The sequence below is a fragment of the Bos grunniens genome, chromosome 19 (assembly GCF_055505025.1).
Source record: "Bos grunniens cultivar Pamir isolate PY7600 chromosome 19, Bosgru_T2T1.0, whole genome shotgun sequence".
Lineage (NCBI taxonomy): Eukaryota > Metazoa > Chordata > Mammalia > Artiodactyla > Bovidae > Bos > Bos grunniens.
The window spans coordinates 9,331,320-9,345,485 of record NC_141183.1 but is presented as its reverse complement, the minus strand read 5'-3'; the positions used below and the strand labels follow the sequence as shown (position 1 = coordinate 9,345,485).

Here is a 14,166-nt window from a genome sequence, read left to right as displayed (position 1 = left end):
TCATGTTGATTTAAAGTCACAGCACCCCATGTTAGCCTGAGCAACGCTGAGCTCCCCGCCACCTGACAGTGTCTGGTGGCTTCTGCTACGGAATGCTTCAGGGTGCTTTCGCAGTTGGCATGTGTGTGTGATGTATGGACTTAAAAAAGGCAAGATAATGATTCTTTCCCCTCAGAGGATGCATTTCGTTCATCACAAATAGGAACTGCATCCATGATCAGATAAGCATGCTAGGTGCTCCCTTGAACACAACCCTGTAATAACCATATAAAATCTACTAAAAATTACATGGCTTGTGCCCTTTTATAAGCTTTCTTCTAAAAGATGACAAAATACAGGGTGTTCGTTCCAACAGGATGAAAAGACAACAAGATGAAAGGAACGAAAAAACCTGTTAATTCTGTTAACTCATGGCCTTCGGGACGGAGAAGACAGTGAGGAGACAGTGGTGAGGGGAGGGTGAAGACAGGAGGAGGGAGTTGACCGAAGAGGAAAGGGGGGCGGGGTAGAGAGGGGGCCGCGGGGCCTTTGCGGGGCCTCCTGCAAGGAGGGGGGTCCAACGACGCATCCACACCTCATACAAACTATCCTTCACAGTGCTTTCACATCCGGGCCTGGGACTCCCTGCAGGTACCGCAGGGAAGAGGCCGCCTCCCAACTAAGGGGACTCGGGTTCGACCCCAGGGGCCATGCCAGGCTCCTGACTGCAACTGCCAGAGATGGTTTCAACTCGGAGGTGATGCCTCTTGGCCCGCCAGTACCCTCCATGGGCATGTGCGTCGAGTTTTTAAATTTTACTTTACTTGAGGAGGATCCCACATGCCAAGGAGTAACGAAGCCCAGGTGCCACAACCATACAGGCCTGAGCGCCTAGAGTGCTTCCCTACAACGGAAGCCACTGCCATGAGAAGCCCGCTCACTGCAACCGGAGAGTGGCCCCGGCTCGCCACAACTAGAGAAAAGCCAGGGCACAGCAATGAAGACCCAGGGCAGTCAAAAATAAAGAAATAAAGTTTAAAAAGCTTATTAAAAAAAAAAAAACAACCTGGGAGAATGGCATTGAAACATATATATTATCATATGTGAAACGGATCGCCAGTCCAGGTTCGATGCATGATTTAGGGTGCTCGGGGCTGGTGCACTGGGATGACCCAGAGGGATGGGATGGGGAGGGAGGTGGAAGGGGGGTTCAGGATGGGGAACACATGTACACACGTGGCAGATTCATGTCAGTGTATGGCAAAACCAATACAATACTGTAAAGTAATTAGCCTCAAAATAAATAAATAAAGGGGGGGAACCTGGTAAATAACTTCAGTCGTGTCCGACTCTTTGCGACCCCATGGACTATAGCCTGCCAGGCTCCTCGGTCTACGGGATTCTTCAGGCAAGAATACTGGAGTGGGCTGCCATGCCTTCCTCCAGGGGCTCTTTCGGACCCAGGGTTTGAACCTGTGTCTCTTACGTCTCCTGCGCTGGCAGGTGGGTCCTTTGCCACTAGTGCCAGTCACAGGGCGCAGTTTGTAGGTGACTCTAAACGAACATGCTGGCTTTTCTCAAGGAAGCAGCCTCTCTGGAGGTGATTACAATCCTTCCTGTGCAGCCACAGCCAGGTTTGCCAAGAATACGCAATATTTTAATTCCCCAGTTCGGTGTTTCTGGTCCTGTCATTAACTGGATGCTTTGCCAGCCAGCCTGTGAAAAGACCTAATTTGAAGCCCAGGTTTTAGTTTCTGGGCTCTGCTAACTGCCAATTGAGTGGCTTTCAAACTGGAATTGTTTTAAACGGATAATACATTCACACGATTCGAGAGCAGAAACGAGGGGCACAGGGAAGCATCTTCCTCCTACTCCACGCCCAGTCCGCTGAGTTCTCCTTTGCTTTCTCATCCTTCCAGACAGTTCTGAATTCTACAGAGGCTGTTAGGAGTGTGCGTGTGACTCACACATCCACTTCTCTCTCCTCTTCCTCTGCTCCCTAAAATCGGGGATGTGCTAGACAAAGATTCTGTGCCTTGTCTTTTACTTAGCGATATATTTTGGTGATCTTTTCATATGAGTATGTTTAAAGTTTCTTTAAAAAATTTTTTTTAGTTTTTCATAATATGGAGGTAGCATAATTTAACTACTTATGCCATCAATGTACATTCAGGTTATTATAATTTTTTTTTTTTTGATGTCCTATGACAAGTAGGAGACACAAGGGATGTGGGTTTGATCCCTGGGTTGGGAAGATCCCCTGGAGAAGAGAATGGCAACCCGCTCCAGTATTCCTGCCTGGGAAATCCCATGGACAGAGGAGCCTGGTGGGCTACAGCCCAAGGGGTCAAAAGGAGTCCAAGAGGACTGAGCACGCACGCACATACATGCACAACGTGCCCCATTATATGTTAACATAACAATATTTTTTTAATGGAAAACAATTATATTTTCTAGGACAAAAATTTTTGGTGAGACAAGTGGCACTGTCACACCTGGCTGGACCCCTCTCCACTGTGCGGCTTCACGGAAGCATCTGGATTCACCCATCAGTCCCTGCTTTCACGCTGCTGTGACAGCAATGCCGTGTCACGCTCTGCGCTCGGCAGAGACCCCCTAAGAGGGCCTCAGGACCCCCAGGGTCCTCAGGGCACTCTGAGAGCCTCGGCTCTCTCTGTCACTAACTGGAGAGACCACCTTGACACCGAGCAGGGCTCAGCATTCACCCTCCCACCCCGGGGCCACACGCACCTTCTGGAGCCCTTTCTTGGGAGCGTTCCCCCAAGAGCTGCAGGAAGAGGGGCTCTCCTGCGAAGCCGCGTTGTTCCACATGCCCCCGTCCTCGTCCTCCCACTGACTGGCGCCGAGGTTCGCGTCGTCCCCGCCGCTGCCCCAGCCTTCTTGCATAGATTTTGAAGCTAGAAAAAGAGGGAGCAGGAGCGTGTATCAGTCACCATTCCCAAAGCAGACAGGGGCGCCCTGTGACACCGCTGAGGGGAGGCAGGACAGAGGGCTGTACAGCGCCTACCTCTTACTCCTCTGTCCTTTCTTACACCTAAGAACTTAATTTTTCCTGCTGGATATGTAATGTACGTGTATACGTACGTCTGTTTTTGTCTTCAAACTCCAGCTGTCTGTAATCTGTGCTGTTCCAACACCCTTAACCCACTTATTTATTTGGCTGTGCCAGGTCTTAGCTGTGGCACGTGGGGCCTTCCATCCAGGTTGGCGACACGTGGAGTCTCTAGTTGCGGTGCGTCGGGTCTAGGTCCCTGACCAGGAATGGAACCTGGGCCCCCTGCATTGGGAGCGTGGAGTCTCAGCCACTGGACCACCAGGGAAGTCCCTAGAGGTCGTTTTGAAACATGGACATTCTAACGATCAATCCTGGGGGTTACCGAAGGTGGCCGTCGCCGAGTGACATGAGATGCTGGTAAGAGGCAGAGTCCTGAGAACGATCACAGGCCTCCGAGTCACGTGGCACGCCACGCGCACCAGTGCTCCCCCGGTGCGACCAGACCCGAGATGCCTGAGGATCCTGAAAAGTCCGTGCTCAGGCTCAGCAGCCTGCACTCTTGACGAGCTCCCAGGAGATGCTCCCAGAACGACAGGAGGGACACAGCCAAGGGCTCAGACAGAGGCAAGCTGAACACTGAGTTTCAATTTCAGGATATTATTGTTTTCTCCTTTCTTAAATAAATACAAAGTAATCTTTGGTGTAAAAGTCACCCCAAACTCTCCTTCCTGGGCAATCTGAAGACCAAAGATCAGGCGACACTACAGTTAGCTACAGTCTATAAGACGATGAAACCTTGAGGCTTACAAGGTGGCCAGGCATGTCATCAGGCCTCTGAGGACAAATGATACAAACAAATACGTTGCCTCGACACCGGGATCTACACACCCAGGAGCTTCCCATCCTTCAGGTTTCCAAGAAGTGACACGAATGGGATAAATGGGATGGGATTTACCCACTTATAATGAATGGGATAAAGAATCCGGCAAAACGGTTGGCACACAGAGAACACTGTCCAGTGCTGACAAAGTAACAAAACACTGAAACAATAAAGCTGCATTTTTAAGATCTTAATAATCTCAAAAAAAAAAAAAAAAGCGCTTTTGCACCCATGTGAACAACTGATGTTACACGGACTTAAACCAGTCAACTTACATTCATACCACTGTCACAAGTCTCACACTGTAAAGCAGCCACACGCTACACAACTCCACTTAGTGAACATGATCTGGACAACGGCAAGGATGCACACGTTATGTACACTTATTATACTTTCCAACAATGGGAGGAAAACACAGCATGTTTTTTCGTCTTTAAAAAAAGAAAAAAAGAGAGAATCCAAAGCTGAATTTTGTTTACTAGGCAGCAAAAGCAAGGCAAGTGTCAAACTGTGGAGTAATATATTTTTCAAAACCCAATCTCAAAAAGAAAAATGACCTGCTTTATCCACCTGTTCAGTGAAAGATCAGGTTTAAATTGTCTGAATGACAGGTAGGAGAATTCTGCTGAAGAAGCCTGGAGGCTACTAACCATCATTTCTTTTTTCTTTTAAAAGGAGAACATGGACTTCTCTCAAAAGCTCCTTTTCCTTCATTTATCAGACAAGGCAAATATTTCTTTACAGTCTAAGTTTAACATTAGTCTTAAAATGTGGTGGCTCAGATGGTAAAGAATCCACCAGTGATGCGGAAAGACCCGGGTTCAATCCCTGGGTCGGGAAGATCCCCTGGAGAAGAGAATGGCAACCCACTCCAGTATTCTTGCTTGGAGAATCCCAGGGACAGAGGATCCAGGCTACAGTTCATGGGGTCGCAAAGAGTCGGACACGATTGAGCAACTTTCACTTCAAATGTAAATAAAATGAGGAAAGTGTCCTAAAACACTAATTCTTAAAATTAAATGAGAAGTATGCCTCTAAATAGAGTTCGTGGGCCCATTTCCAAACAGCCGACCCAGAGCGGGCAAGACGCTGGGCTCACCTGGTTTGCACAGGGCTGGGGCGGCAGCGGGGGCGCTGGCCCTCCCGAATGTCAGCGCCGGCTCGGTGGGCTGGTCCCCCCATCCGCTGCCGCTGCTGGGTGGCTTGCCCCATGCTGCTGTGCCATTATCAACCAGGGTGGACGGGGATGATGACTCCCCCCAAGAGTTTTCAGCCTTCGAATGAACGTTAGGCATTTCTCCCCAGCCCGACGAAACTGAAGAGGGCACCGGGGAGACAGAGGACAACAAAAGTGAAAGAGAGAGAGAGAAAGTAAGAACGGTGATGTCAAGTTCAAAATCATTTTGAGATTATCTTTAGGATGGCTTTTAGGAGAAAGTGAAAAGGAGACAATATTAAACCTAATCAGATTTGTCTGTTTTTTTTTTAAGTTGCAGTCTTCTCACTTCTGACCCCTACCTACTCCCTTAAAACTGAAAGTCCGTTATATTAAAAGCTATTCAATTCACACCATCTGCAACAAGATAAGAGTTTTAAAAAGTAGGTTAGAACTTAAGTTTAAGGAGTAGCTCTTTTGCTTCTGGTGTTATATGTGACAACCTAAAAGAAATTTCATATTACTCTCTTATAAAAAATTTACGAGTTGCAACATTTTTCTCACTTATCTTTTGACCAACCGTCAAAAACACAGGTCTGGGCAAACAAAGAAGATAGAAAAAGAAACATGTACAGATAAAGTAATAACAGAGCACCCAGATGGTTCTTAGGTACCAGCAGTAAGTTGGGAAAGGAGTTGTGATATTGGTGTTAAAAGATGGGAACCAAATGGAGGAATTATGGAGAAGGGCGGTTCCAAGCGTATCTCAGAATTCTGCTTTCATTCCTCCACCCCATCCTGTGCTAGCATCCTGAGCCGGGCCTTGTACCACAGACGAGGATGCAATTAAACTAGGGAAGGTTTCCTAGTGAATTCAGAAGGTTCTGGCGTTACTATCTAAGAGGCACAGGCGAGGTTAAGAGACTAGGCCACACTCAGGATCTCCCCACCTTCTTTATACTTTAGCAAGACAAACATTTTACATGTCATATGCAAACTTCCAAATCAACCCAAATTCTGATCTTTGTGCCTTTGCCCACAGGCTCACTTGATAATACTGAAAAGTCATGCTGATAGCTCACATCAGCTATAATTTTCATACAGACATAGCTTCTCACAGGCAGAACTGTGAATGCTTTAAACACTAACTGAAGAACAGAAACCACAAATAAGCCAATCACAGAATTTAAATTATTTGGTTAAAACATGGATATTACCATCTCGGTTATAAAATATATTAATTTTCTGACTAAAAATAGCATGGAATCAGCTCCCTTGATGCTTTACTCTAATAAAATACAACAGTAATGATTAATGACAAAACTACCTACCACCTATGAATCATTTAAAATTACAAGCTGAATAATGAGCAAAACATTAAGTGAATTATTATCAATATCAAGGAAAGTGTTAATCACTCAGTCATGTTCAACTCTTTGCTACCCCATGGACTGTAGCCAGTCAGGCTCCTCTGTCCATGAAATTCTCCAGGTAAGAATACTGGAGTGGGTTGCCATTCCCTTCTCCAGGGGATCTTCCCGACCCAGGGATTGAACCCGGGTGTCCCGTACTACAGGCAGATTCTTTATCCACTCAGCCACCTGGTTAAAGGTACATCAGGGAAGTTAGCCCTAATCACTATTGTCGGCAAAAACTAACTATAATATTACCCGTAACTACACAAAAAACAATAATCCATGTTGGGAGAAGCAGTTTTACAAATCGAAGGAACAAAATTAGGAAAATTAACATAGAAGACAAAAATTAAGGAAGTTTTGGGAAGCTCAAATAATTCAGGTGTTACTAACAGTCAATCAGCTGCAAAGATATAGTGATTTATTCTCGGCAATTAAATAACAAAATCACCTGATCAAAAGGCAGGCACACAGGGACTTCCCTGGTGGTCTGATGGTTAGGACTCCATTCTGCCAATGCACAGGGCACTGCTTTGATCCCTGGTCGAGGAACTAAGATCCCACATGCCCCACAGTGTGAACAAAAAGGGTAAAAAGGAGAGAGACAAAAAAGGCAGATACACAGCATTTCTCTAGATTACTGTGTTCCAGCTCCAGACTGGGTTTGAACTAGATCCAAACACTCCAGTGTAAATCCTACACTGCATTTCATAAATTAGTATCAGTTAGTATCCTTAGGCTCATCAGAAAACTAACTAGTATTAATATAATAAGAATGGGACAAAATGATTGTCCTGTAGCATTTACTTTTACAAAACCGGACACACACACACAAAAACCTATGCAATTGAGAAACCATATTTTGTGAGACACAGATCAATATCCTTAAGTGGTGATGATCAGCAATTCAAAAGCAACTTAAAACCCAAACTCTGAGGTTAGTGAACATTCTGTAAAATCAGTGAAGGTCAAGGGTGATGCTGCAGAATCTGTAAAAGACCTGCTCTGTAGCAGAAACCTCATCAGACATTCATCGGGTTTGCAGTTTGTTTGGAGGGGGAATCCCAGTTGATCTGCAACAAGCAGGCAAGTGTGTTCAAGCTGTGAGCTGAGCCACAGCCTAGCAGGTGCTGTCATCGCTGCTTCCATCTCTGATCCCAGTGACCCGGGTACCACAAGCCCCGACAGGAAGGGCCAGGGGCTGTATGTGTGAAAGTGAATGGAGAGGACCCAAAAGAAGCAGCATCTTGTCACTGTTATGAATGGAACCGAGGGAGGTGTGACTGATCCTTCTGTAGCACAAAGAACAGCTGGTCCCCCAGACTGGGACAGGGACAGGCTCAGATCACCTGTGGTCCCTGAGAGGGATGGACTCTGCTCTCACTGCAGAATAGTGCTTAGTTCAGGACAGATGGGAATATCATAGGTGATGTGGGGCAAGGATAATGCCTCAACGCAGCTACACTGTGTCGTGGCAGAATACGAGACTAATGTCATCAATGAAAAATTATGGAGTAACCCCATCATCCCCAGTGACACAGTAAGTGTGCACAGTTTCTGCACAGGGCTCAGCTGTTGTTGTTCGATCACTAAGTTGTGTCCAACTCTTTGTGACCCGTGGACTGTAGCCCACCAGGCTCCTCTGTCTATGGGATTTCCCAGGCAAGAATACTAGAGTGGGTTGCCACTTCCTTTTCCAGTAGGGCTCAGTGAAAGTGAAGTCACTCAGTCATGTCTGACTCTTTGCGACCCCATGGACTGCAGCCCACCAGGCTCCTCCATCCATGGAATTTTCTAGGCAAGAGTACTGGAGTGGGTTGCCATTTCCTTCTCCAGGGGATCTTTCCAACCCAGGGATCAAACCTGGGTCTCCCGTGTTGTGGGCAGACGCTTCACTGTCTGAGCCACTACGTGCAAGTAATTCCTCTACCTTTTTATCAGTCTCTGTCAAAGTGGTTGGAATAAAACCCGCAGCTGCTTCCACACTATCGTGACAAATACAGACATCACACGTGCGCATAAGGCCCGGAGGACGGAGAACAAACAAGAACCCGGAAACAGTCACCATGGTGGATGGGGCACGTTTTCCTTCTTCTACGTTTGGTGAGACTGTGTGCAATTTGTTTAAAAAAAAAAAAAAATATATATATATATATATATATATATATATATATATATTATCTATAAATATTTTTCACATACAAGTAAATAACTTTGGCTCTTCCAACCAAACAGGAATGCCTTTATCCTGGGTGAATCTCATATTCTTTGTCTACTAAAAACCATTAAGAGGAGATTCTGAGGGTAACATATTCAAGAGGAAAAAAAAAAAATCACAAAGGCACATGATGTTGTCCCTGTCTCTGTGGGGTGTCATGGATGTCATACGTTACAAGTGGCAGTGGGTGGGTATGTATTTCACATCTGAGACCCCCACCACCTCCCCACAACGTGTGCCCTCAGCAAGCTACTTAACTGCCCATTTCCTCTGTAATATGAGGCCCGGGTGGCCGTCAGGACCACATGAGATGAGCATAAGATGTGGTTGCCCAGCACTGCCAGGCCATGCTTGTTGCCAGGACCCGGGCACCAGGCACATGTCAGCAGGAGCTTTTTCAGAGACAGTGAGCAGGGGGTGAGGTAGCTCTGACTGTGACCCGAGGAGAAGTCATGGGAACGAGGACTTCCAGAAGACTTGGGTGGGTGTGACGTGATAGCTGTGTTTCTTAATTTAGTTTTGGCTATGCTGGGTCTTCGTTGCTGTGCAGGCTTTTCTCTAGTTGCGGCGAAAAGGGGCTACTCTTGTCACTGTGGTGGCTTCTTATGTTGCAGAAACGGGCTCTGGGGCGTAGCCTCAATAGTTGTGGCCCGTGGGCTTAGCTGCTACGCGGCATGTGGGACCTTCCCAGATCAGGGATCTATCTGGGATCGATCTTGTCTCCTACACTGGCAAGTGGATTATTTACCACCGAGCCACCAGGAAAGCCCAGAACCCTACCATCTTAGACAGAATCTCTCCTCTCGACCTTGGCTCATCGCCCTTCTCCCACAGTTGTACCCGCTGCCCCATCTCTGGCTGAGACCCAGGCTTCTGCATCCAACCTCTGCTGTCCCCTCCAAGCACATGTGCCTCCCGTGTGTGCCCTGAGAAGGCAGTGCACCTTGCCATGACCTGCCCACCTGCCCGAGCTCTGAACCCTCCCTGCTCCTGCATCCAGATGCTTTCCCAGTCTGGCTGCTGTATCCATCTACACCCCTGGCCACTATTCCTTCCCCTCTCATGCCAAACACGGCTGAGCTCAGCTCTTCTCCTCCAGCTGTGCTTCCCACTAATCCACTCTTCGTCTTACAGGTGACACGATTCTGTAATTAAGCCTGATGGTTCAATCGGCTTCGTCTTCTCAGTGGCCTCCCCAGACCTCTGGATACACCCCAATTCCTTCACAGGGCCTAAAAGAACGTGCCTGCTCTTGCCGTGGTCTCCTTTCTCTGCAAGGCCTTCCTGCCACCCCCCACCACGCACCCCCAGCACCAACTATGGTGAAGTTCTTTCTGTTCCTCAGAGATGCTACCTTCCCTCTTGCCTCCAGGTCTTCTATGCTGGCGCCTCTATCTGAGCCACTCCTCTGCCAGTTCTCTAGTTACAAAGGCCAGCTGGACTGAAATCACTCTCTCTCCCATGGTCTGTGTTGCACGTGTATTTTCTCAGTCACGCTCATGCTCCCTGAGAGCAGGCTCTGGTCTGTAACAGCTTCTAGCCTCTTTTACTGCAGTATCTAGGAGAGTGCCTTGTGCCGGGCAGGGACTCAACACACAGATTTTCATCTAACTTTAGCATTTTTCTTTCCACTGAAATCAGAACATGAATGGTACTGTATAATGCCACATAAAACCATTTCAACCAAAAACGGTTTTATTTCATGGTCAACCAGATCAGAAACACCTGCAGAGCTTCAAAACCAGCCAGTGGGCGGGCTTCCCATCCGGACCAACGACTCCTGCATCTGAGGTGTCTCTGAACCTGGTACCTCCCAGCTCCATAAGCTCCCAGGGAATTCTAACGAAAGCCCTCTGGGGTTGACAACCACTGGTTTATCTCATAAACAAAGACTTTGTAATAAGTAAACACAGGCTAACACAATGGCCTCCAATCTTTCTAAAGAGGGTATATTTCTTTTTCTCTCCTTTCTCTTGAAAGTGGGTACTATTTTTCCCCCCTTGGACTGAAAGCTATCAGAAAATCCTACTTTATTTTTTTCTCTTTTCTTTCTCTTGGACTGAAAGCTATCAGAAAATCCTACTTTATTTTTTCTCTATAATATTATCTCTTTGGATAATATTCAAATACGATCCTGTAAGGTGACGGGCATGGAAATCAGTTTAATGTCATTTGCTACAAAAACGCTAGTTGAGTGTGTGTGCAAACGTAACCAGAGTTTGTCTTTAGCCTCTGAAGGCACATGCAGCCCCGTACCTGGGCCGAGCAGCGGCGATCGGCTGAGCTGGGCGCTGGCCTGGTGTGCCGGGGGCGCCTCGGCCGCGCTCGCGCTGTCACTCGTGGCGGTGGCGGTGGCGGCGGCGCCGGCCGAGGCGCTGCTCTGGATGCCCGGGTTGTTTCTGTCCCACATGTTTACAGTTTTATTGTTGTAGTTGCTCGGGTCGCCCCAAGCTGAGGTACCGTCATCGATTTCCATTTTGCGTCGGATGGAGGGCGGGGAAGGCTCCTCCCAGCCCGTGGCCTCGCTGGTGTCCTTCGGCTTGACGGGGAGCGGCCCCCCGATCCACCCCGTTCCTGTCTGTTTCACGGAAGCGGCTCCTCCCCAGTTACTCGAGCTGCTGTCTGGGGGTTTGCTCGCCCAGTTCTGTTGGGGGCCGGGCTTCAGAGACTCTCCCCAGCTTGTCCCTGGATTCACCTTCGCGTTTGTGCCATTGCCCCAGCCACCGGTCCCCGACCTCGGAGCCTCGTTCCAACCAGACCCTGACCGACTACTGTCAGCATCCCAGCCCGAGGCATTCTTCTTCCCCTCCCCCAGGTGTCCGAGGACCGAGGACGAATCCGCCCAGTCTCCCCCTCCTGCGCTCCAGGCTGGGTTCGGCTTGTGTCCATCTCCCCAGTTCTGAGATCTGGGTTTCTGAGGCTCAGCCCAGGTGGGGGACTTGTCCTCCTGATTTACGGTCCCGCTCCAAGCGTGGCCACTCTTGGCAGCAGCAGCATTATTAACAGCAGTAGAGCTTATCGCCTCCCCCCAAACCCCGGGGCCATTTGGCGCTTTGTGGCTGCTGTCTCCCCAGCCGGCGTGCGCTGGCGCAGCAGCAGGCGGTGAGCTGACCCACCCCGATACTGAAGAGGTATTTGTACTGTTCACGCTGGACCCATCGTTCTTCCCCCCTGAGTGTGAAGGCTGAGTAGCTGCACACCCCCAGGCCTCTGTCCCATTGTCGTTCTTGCGCTCGGACCTGGGGGACTCTTCAAATTCCCAGGCAGTGTTTTGCTTCACTGGCGTCTGTCCCCAACCAGTGTTGGACAGAACTCTTGGGTCCAGGTCGCTCCTTGGCAATTGGAGGTGCCCTTGCTCGAGAACCCCTTTGTCTCGCCGTCGGCCTTCTGCTCCATCCCGCCCAGTGCTCCCTTCGTGGTGGCTGCCAGAACCGTCGCTGCTGCCTTCACTGGCCGACGTTCCAGAGGACGCAGCTTTGGCCCAAGAGTTCACGTGCTCGCTGCCAGGCTGCGCGGCAGGATTCTGGCCGCCAGCGCTAGGACTGTCCCACCCTGTTGATCCTTTCCCGTTGATGTCGCTACTGGAATGCTGGTTGGGGGGCTTCCCCCAGTCCCCGTTCACCCCGTTGGAGGTGCTCCGGCTGGGGTGGCCCCAAGCTCCCGAGTGGAGGTTGCCCACACCGCTGCTGCCCCCACCCCGCCCCCAGGCGAGGATGCCAGGACCAGCGGGAGGTCCTGAGTCCCACGAGTTGTTCCCTCCATTCCCCTCCTTCTGCACAGCGCTGCTGGAGCCGTTCTGCTTAGCACTTAATGCTGAGTTCACAGTGTCGCCATTCCCCTGACTGAACCCGGAACCACTGTTTCCTGTGGCCGGGTTACCTGGGGACAGTCCCCACACAGAACTGCTGATTCCTTCGCCGCCACCCCCGCCGACTTGAGAAACTGACGATCCGTTAGCACCAGGAAGGCCTTGCAGGTGGGGCGGGATGATGGCCCCCATGCCAACAGCCATGCCCCAGTTCGGCAGTCCGTTCGTCTGCACTGCGTTGAGAGGGCTAGGAGAAGGGCTCAGGGGGTTAGTGTTGTTTGGCCCGTCAGTGTTAAGGTTCTGAGGTTGTGCGCTGAAAGACACATTCTGGGAAGTGGACGTCTGTGGTCCTGTGCTCTCTTGCGGCAGCAAGTTTCCCCAAGCACCTAAAGTGCCCGGGGGGTTCCCATTCTGGGTGCCCATGTTCTGACCTATGGCACTGACCGGACTGCAAATACTGGAAGGGTTGCCTGTCCCCACAGTTCCTTCGTGTCCGAGTACAGGCCAGGCAGCTGGGTTGGCGTTAGGATTAAGGTTAAGATTAATGCCAGCGTTGGAGTTGGAGGCACCCCAGCAGTTCTGACTCCTCCCATCTCCGATCATGTTGTCCATTTTCCCATCCCCACCGCCGAGGGAGCAGTGAGCCAGGCCCGAGCCGGCACTGGCGGCTACGCCCCACACTCTGGCGGCACCTCCGTTACTGTTCGCTCCCCCCGCCCCAAGGGCACTCTGAGCGGACGGGTTTTGGACCAGTGTGCCGTTGGAGCCATTATTGCCGTTCGTCTTCTTGGTCTGTCCAGTGAAGCTGCCCTGGGCGCTCCCCGTAGCCATGCTACTGTTCTCTGAGCCACAGTTGGAGGCAGAGTCAGTGTCTGTGGTACATTCTGAGGCGGATTCCGTCTCTGCTCCCGTGATGGAAGGCCAGGCCCCCGCGTCTGTCCTGTCGCTTAGCGTCTTCTCCCAGCTGCAGCTGGCTTCGCTCCGGTAAGTGGGCTGCTGTCCCCAGTGGGAACTCTCATAATGCTCTGCTGGGCCACTGTGACTGAGATCTGAAAAAGACGAAACACGTTCAAAGTTAGCTTCTCCTCCCACTTGTCAATCGACTGCTCAAACTAGTCTTGGGGGCACGCTCTTTCTTCTGAGTTTTCAACTCTGAATGACAGATACTAAAAATGACTTCAAGAAAAAAAGTTATTTATCTTCTAAGTGCGTGCTAAGTGGCTTAGATCATGTCGGACTCTTTGTGACCCCATGGACCATTCCATAACCCACCAGACTCCTCTGTCCATGGGATTCTTCAGGCAAGAATACTGGAGTGGATTGCCATGCCCTCCTCCAGGGGATCTTCCTGACTCAGGGATGGAACCCAAGTCTCTTATGTCTTCTAAGTAGCTCCCACTCAAAAAAGAGTTAATGCGTCCAAAATTACATTAATTCACATAACAGAACCAAGTATTTTGGGGGTTGGGGATGGAGAGACAGAAAGAAGAAGCTTTAGAAAATGATATCTCATGTTATCAAGGGAACAATGGTTAGAATCACTTAATTACATTTCTACTACTTTATCTGTTATTACCAGTGATTATGGTTTACCCCAGTTTCCTGAGCATTAATAAAAAAATATTCACAGTCCTACATCTGGTATCTTCTTAGATCTCTAGGTATTCCTTCTACTTCTGCTTTCTATTTTGCTA

The 14,166-nt window shown here is 49.4% G+C and overlaps 1 protein-coding gene across 12 annotated transcripts in view; it reads right to left on the bottom strand.

Annotated features, from left to right (window-relative positions):
- Positions 1-14,166, bottom strand: part of TNRC6C (trinucleotide repeat containing adaptor 6C) — a 115,243-nt gene that overhangs the window by 28,482 nt on the left and 72,595 nt on the right. For 10 of the 12 annotated variants that reach the window (XR_015147234.1, XR_015147235.1, XR_015147237.1 and 7 more), the window contains exons 5-7: positions 10,921-13,521; positions 4,975-5,190; positions 2,731-2,897 (exon numbers count right to left, since the gene is read on the bottom strand). Coding sequence is in view for 8 of the 12 variants with exons in the window: in XM_086356332.1 (XP_086212458.1) it covers positions 2,731-2,897; positions 4,975-5,190; positions 10,921-13,521 (2,984 nt within the window). In the remaining 4 variants the exon portion in view is untranslated. The remainder of the gene's footprint in view (positions 1-2,730; positions 2,898-4,974; positions 5,191-10,920; positions 13,522-14,166) is intronic. The other 2 variants (XM_086356338.1, XM_086356339.1) reach the window with 1 other exon arrangement.